Raw genomic sequence first — 6,908 nt, forward strand, 5'->3', positions numbered from 1 at the left:
CGATCATGCACCAGTGGGGTCTCTCAGTCTGGCCTGCGGGATCGGGCCAAAACCAGCTCTCCGACATCCCCTGAAGGGTCCCAGATTGTGAGAGGGCGCAGCCGGGGCAAGGGACCCCCACCGGTGCACGATCGGGATTTGGGAGGGACGCGAGAGGTTGGCCAGCCAGGGAGGGACCACGGGAGGGCTCCAGGGCATGTCTGGCCCATCTTGCTCAGTCCCCATCGGCCAGACCCCAGCAGCAAGCTAACCTACCAGTTGGAGTGTCTGCCCCCTGGTGGTCAGTGCACATCATAGCGAGTGGTTGAGCGGCCTTAGCATATCATTAGCATATTACACTTTGATTGGTTGAATAGACGACAAGACACTTAGCATATTAGGCTTTTATTATATAGGATAATGCTGGAAAACTGGTCTAATAAACTATCCGTTTAGGACATCTGGTGGCTGGATATAGATTTTCTCATTTGAATGTTACAATATTAAAAAGGAAAATAGGAACTACGCTCCCCCTCTTTAGATAATTAACAAACCACTCACCCAAATTCCACCAAAAACAAACTATCTAGGCATTTAAAGGTATAAAAGAGTAAAAGAATAGTATGCTATCTTAAAAGCTAATGACAAGTTTGATTTGGTGGAGTTTTGTCTTGTGTTATATTGACTTTCGGCTTCACTGCCCATTTTAAGCATTGGTTATGGACTTGAACCCCTCTGTTTCTTCAACATATGAAAAAGATATTTCTTTTATTTATTTTTTAATTGGATTGACCTTGAGTTCTGTAGTGATGATATAGTAGTCTTGCTTATAACAACAAAGTAGTCACTGACACTTAGAATAAAATAAAATATTAAAACTGTTTTAGCTTTAAGTATAGTTCTAATTTTGCTTTACTTGGCTTAAAAGGTGAAGGGTTGAGCTATTTTTAGAGATTTAACTTATTTTTAGTAATATTTTATGACTATCTGCTGCATACCCAAAATAAATCTAGAAGAACAAATATTTTGTATAAGACCGATAACATTGATTATCTTTATTGATTTTTATAGAGCAAGATGCTTGCTTCACTCTTTATTGTGTTTAATTCTGAGATTTTGCTCATCATCACAGTCATGATACCATTTTATAAATTCCTCTTGCTGCCTTTTATAGTCACCCCTTCACGTGTTCTCAACCTCTGGCCCCCACTTGGCTATTTTCTGTCTTTCGTTTCCTTGCCTTTGTGTTAATAGTCAAGTACATATGTTTTCAAAATGATCGACTAGTAATGTAATTTTCAATTTAATTTTTCCTTTTTCTAGGTAAAATTAAATATTCAGAAAGAGTCTATGAAGCTTGTATGGAAGCTTTTGATAGCCTGCCTCTTGCTGCACTTCTAAACCAACAATTTCTTTGTGTTCATGGTGGACTTTCACCAGAAATCCACACACTGGATGATATTAGGAGAGTAAGTACATAATTTAATTCCAAGGTTGACTCCTATCTTTAGTACTTTGTTGGGTAGAAAGTAGATGCTTCAAACTTCTCTTTACTGCTAATATTAGGTATGGTAAAAATTAGTATACTGATATTTTAAGGAAATACCTTCTAACCATTCAAAACAATGTGGTATGGACAGTATTCAAAGTTGGTATCACTTTCCTATGTCTATTCTATTCTCATTTTTTGACAAGTTATTTCTGTTTGTTTCTTTCTTTTCTTTCTTTCACAGTTAGATAGATTCAAAGAGCCACCTGCATTTGGACCAATGTGTGACTTGTTATGGTCTGATCCTTCTGAAGATTTTGGAAATGAAAAATCACAGGAACATTTTAGTCACAATACAGTTCGAGGATGTTCTTATTTTTATAAGTAAGGAAAAATATCCAAGCTTAATCACATTTTAGTTGTTAAAATAGAATATGCTTCACATAGAAAACCATTATTTTACTTAATTTACTCTTTTCCCCCCACAGCTATCCAGCAGTATGTGAATTTTTGCAAAACAATAATTTGTTATCGATTATTAGAGCTCATGAAGCTCAAGATGCAGGGTAAGAATTCTGTTTCCCTGACCCAAATTAACACCTTATGTACAAATCAAACTTAGTAACAATGATTGATGCTTTACGATGCATATTAAGCTATTTGTTTTGCAGCTATAGAATGTACAGAAAAAGTCAAACTACAGGGTTCCCTTCATTAATAACAATTTTTTCGGCACCTAATTACTTAGATGTCTACAATAATAAAGGTAAGATGTTGTTGATAAAAAAAATTGTTAAACAACTTAGCATTTTAATTGACTTATTTTTTTAAAAAATATAATAGAAAGCGGGCATTGTTTGAATCTATAACTACCCAAATCTCCTTATAAAAAGGTGTAAGATATAAGGGAGGGGTGAGATCAAGAAATAAAAATCCAAAATGTAAAACTTAAGTCATATGTAACCATTCCACAACTTGTTACTTACAAAAGCTGTCTTGTAAAAGAATGCTGAGTTAAGTACGTCAAGCAAAACCAAATATGATTTTTCTCAAACTTCCCTTTCTTAAATCTTTCCCCTTATAATCAAGAGAATGTTTTCTTGTTTACATAAAGCTACTGCTGCTGCTTTGACCATTTCGTGTATTTATATTGTATAGTTGTTTAGTTTATCATGTTTCTTGTTTTATGTTCACTGATCTAGGTTCTCTTTCCCTTTCTTATTTCCTGCTTTTACCTCCACAGTCTTATCACTGCCCCATGAAGATTTGTAATTGAGCTTTCTTTGATTCATTTGCTCTGACCTCCTTTCAGTGATACATTCTTCCCTTTCTTTTCTTTTTACTGTTTTGTCTTCCTTTTTCTTAAATTTTTTTTTTTACCTTCTGTTCCATTGGTTTCCATTCCCCCTCCTTCCCTTCAGATTTGAGCTGTGCATAATAGTAATTGGGTTTCACTTAACTTTGAACATAGCTATTTAACAGATGATATCAAAAGATTTTAATCTAGTTAAGTGTGTGCCAAGGTCATTGAAGATGAGCTTGAGTATGTTTACGTAGTTCACATTTTCAGAAGAGGATATTAAGTCAGCTCCTATTCTCTCTTGATGTGTCTGGAATTCAGTGTACTATGCCATAGTTTCAAGGATCAGACTGGAGTGGATGTGCCAAGAAGAAAGAACAGACTATAAAAGTACATTTAGAGAGATAATGAGGTCATTGTTAAATATGGGTCCTAGTGTGAGTTCAGACGAGGAGCAGAGTGAGAAAGAGTTCTTTGGATGATTGGAGGTGATGGTTAAAAGATTAAAACATGTGCCAGAGGTGGTCAAACTGTAGAATGCTATATAATAACTTTGATACAGAATGTGCTGCAGGAACTTAATACTATGTTAATTACCAAATCAACCAAACTATTGATGCTAATTGAGTTGCTCATCTTTAGAAGCTGGTATCAATGCAGCCTCTAACAATTATGCCAGTGCTAAAATATTTAAAATTGTATTTTGGTTTGTAAATTTTTAGACTTTTGTAAAAATACCTTATGAGGTATGTCTTCATTTTTTAGGAGAAACCAACCTTAAGTTTTGATTACATTCTCAAGAACAGAATCAAATGCTACATTTAACTTTCTACTAGTGCCCTCATTTCTTAATTGTGACTTCCTCTTGTCAGTATTAACGAAGCTAGTGTTCAGTGCTCGTTTGACTACTACCTTACAGTTGTCCTTTGCCAGTTTGACTCAGGAGGTTAAGGGATCACTTTTCTTAGTACTCAGAAAAGAAACACAAACCATTGAATCTGTCTTGTCAAAATCAAATGTCTCTTGGTAGTTCTGAGTCTGTACATAGTGTTAATGATTTGAGTGCTTATGTGGTATGCGTATGTTTGTAATGTTTCATTCTCTATGTAAGACAATTTTCTAGATTCTCCTTTTTTTTAAGCTGAAAGGTTGGTATCAGCTTTTAATTTCTGAGGCTAAATTTAAAATACTTTTATTTCATGGGAATTTCATAAAAGAAACAAACATGTTAGTTGTGATTCTATATTAGCCAGAATCTCAAATCTTGGAATTTAACATCTGCATTTCAGTGCTTTTTATTCAAATGAAAAAAAAGTCTCCACATAATTATAATATCTGCAAAGTATTTTATACTTTTATGTATTTTCATGCAAAATACATTATTCTCTGATCTTAAAACAAACTTCTGAGGTAGGCAGGTTGGACATACTAGTCCTTTATATAAATGAGAAATAGATTAATTAAATAATTTACCAAGCATGGTGAAGCTAGTATGTACTGTAGCTTAGATTAGAATCTAGCCCATCTAACATACATCAATTAATTTAAGATATTATTTATATTAATATATTGAAACATTAGAAAGATACCTAAAATTGAGATGAATATGTTATCTTTGAGTTATTTGGCTATAATATTCCCTCTTCTGGTACTTTAGGGGTGGGTTTTTCTAAATGAAGTAAAATATTTCTTTGTAGTAGTTTCACTTGATTTTCCATATTAATAGAAATAAATATATTTACATTTATAAATAAAATGTTTCACATTACATTTTTTTTGTTTTCTGTTTCGTTTTTCTTTATTACCATTCAGCTATCCTTTTTAGGTTGCCTACAACTAAAAAGACCCTCTTAAATTCCTGTAACTTAAATGAACTTTTAAACCTAGAAAATTGTTCATTGCCATTCTGTGTTTCCTCTATAAATTGAGTTTTCACAATTTTGGATTTAATAAAAGTGTATATTTATCATTGGATTATAAAGTAAAACAAACATTTAAAAAAGAATAGAATATTTATTAATAATAACAAAATTTGACTATGCCGTACATAAAAGGGTTAAAAAACAGAAAATGTGTTATTAAAAATTAGTGCCTACCTCCCTCTACTAGCCCTCATTCTACTCATCCCTTGATTCCTCACCCCATTAAAAAGATATTTTTCTGCTTTTATGTGTTTTAGACTTTTGGAGCTAAACACAAATTGTTACATTGACATTTATACTTATCTTGCAGCTGCTGTATTAAAGTATGAAAATAATGTGATGAATATTCGACAATTTAACTGTTCTCCACATCCTTACTGGTTGCCCAATTTTATGGATGTCTTCACATGGTCTTTACCATTTGTTGGAGAAAAAGGTATAATTTTAATTTTAAAAAATTGTTTTATTACTGTTACATTTACTCCAGTTTACTATTGCAGGCATATACTTGCTAAAGAAGCTGAAGTCTAGTTTCACTGTGGGTACAACTCTACTTGTGTCAGTGGGTGTGGATATGAAGGCCTCAAAGATATTTTAGTTAGCTGTTTACAGCCTCCATGGGAGTGTGTCTGGGGGATTGGGAGAAGACTTATAAATAGCCCAATGTTGTCTTCAGCTGTTGGGTTTTCTGTCTTTTTTTCTTTAGCTTAAATCTTTTATGAAGGTGTAGAGGGATAGCTTTGCTTTGTAAAAGACACTGTTGTATGTTTTAACAACAATTTTTGGGAATGTCACAGCAACTCATGGGAGAATTTAATAGGCCTTGTTTTGGGCAATGTTAGTCATTTTATAGCAGTTCTGTACTCTGAGAAAAATAAAGAAAAATTCAGGTTCTAACTTAATATTCCATATAAAAATATGTACGTATGCAATTTTAGTGGTGCTTCTCTAAGATATTTAGAAGAATATCTATTGGTATATACTTAATAGGCTTTTAAAGAGAATATAAATGCTATTTAAGAAATTTTGTTTCTATATTTTGTCCTTGTTCTATAGAATTCTTAAGCTTACTTTATCACATTCTCCTTTTCCAATTTTGCGTTAATTCAGGGATCCTCAAACTACGGCCCGCGGGCCACATGCAAATACAAATATTGTATTTGTTCCCGTTTTGTTTTTTTTACTTCAAAATAAGATATGTGCAGTGTGCATAGGAATTTGTTCATAGTTTTTTTTTAAACTATAGTCCGGCCCTCCAACGGTCTGAGGGACAGTGAACTGGCCCCCTGTTTAAAAAGTTTGAGGACCCCTGCGTTAATTTTTCCACAAGGCAATGCCTTAGTTTCCATATGTGGAAGAGTATGAGAGTACAGACATGATTGGAAAACATTTTGTTCTATAACCTTCTCTATTTTTTCTCACCTCTTTCATGTTACAAAATGTTTCTTTCTGTTTTAGATATGGTACTTTTGCCGGCAATTTTTGGTTCTAAAATTTAGAGTTAATACTTAAACTGTGCATGTCAAATTGGTTTTTTTGTTTTGTTTTTTTTTAGATTGCCTTCAATCTTTGTCAGTTACTTAATAGGTCAGCATTAAATTAATATAGAGATAGAATTACCCACTTTAGCATTTGAGAAGGGGGCCAGTAAAGGGCTTAGGTGCAAGGGATGGATTACACTATAACCTTCTATCTTTGGTATATGAGAAATAGTTCAATCATAGCATCATCAGGCTAAAGTAATTTAAGAATTCATCTTGCTCATTCTCCTATCTCCAAGCTAGACTGAAACTCAACTATTCCAATACTAGAGGCCCAGTGCACAGGTTGTGCACCTGGTGGGGTCCCTCGGCCTGGCCTGCAGGGATCGGGACAAAACTGGCTCTCGCAACATCCCCCAACCAAATTGATTTGGCTCTGATTAGGGACTAAGTAAACGAAGTCAGATATTGGAAAAAATTAAGTTTGTGGAGTATTTAAATTGACGGGAGCAGAAAATTTTCTGATGAATTTATTACCGTGCTTTGTGACTTCATCGGTTGCCAAAATTGAGGCATTGTTCCAGTTCTTGATCATTTAGCCCACCTCCCAAACCCAGGGGAGCCCTGAGTAAGACCCTTTTGCTACATTAATTGCCTCCCACTAGTTCTACTCCAAGTCAAAGCAATGTGCTGTGATAATTGCCTGGAGGTCAGAACGGACTGCAAGAGTCTAGGGG

The 6,908-nt window shown here is 34.3% G+C and overlaps 1 protein-coding gene across 4 annotated transcripts in view; it reads left to right on the plus strand.

Annotated features, from left to right (window-relative positions):
- The window catches only part of PPP3CB (protein phosphatase 3 catalytic subunit beta), a 35,729-nt gene that overhangs the window by 4,674 nt on the left and 24,147 nt on the right, over positions 1–6,908 (plus strand). For all 4 annotated transcript variants that reach the window (XM_006090253.3, XM_014457128.2, XM_014457127.2 and 1 more), the window contains exons 4-8: positions 1,303–1,448; positions 1,713–1,852; positions 1,957–2,034; positions 2,140–2,234; positions 5,001–5,126. In XM_006090253.3, the coding sequence (XP_006090315.1) occupies positions 1,303–1,448; positions 1,713–1,852; positions 1,957–2,034; positions 2,140–2,234; positions 5,001–5,126 (585 nt within the window). The remainder of the gene's footprint in view (positions 1–1,302; positions 1,449–1,712; positions 1,853–1,956; positions 2,035–2,139; positions 2,235–5,000; positions 5,127–6,908) is intronic.

This window comes from Myotis lucifugus, unplaced genomic scaffold, assembly GCF_000147115.1.
Source record: "Myotis lucifugus unplaced genomic scaffold, Myoluc2.0 scaffold_69, whole genome shotgun sequence".
In the NCBI taxonomy this organism is placed as follows: domain Eukaryota; kingdom Metazoa; phylum Chordata; class Mammalia; order Chiroptera; family Vespertilionidae; genus Myotis; species Myotis lucifugus.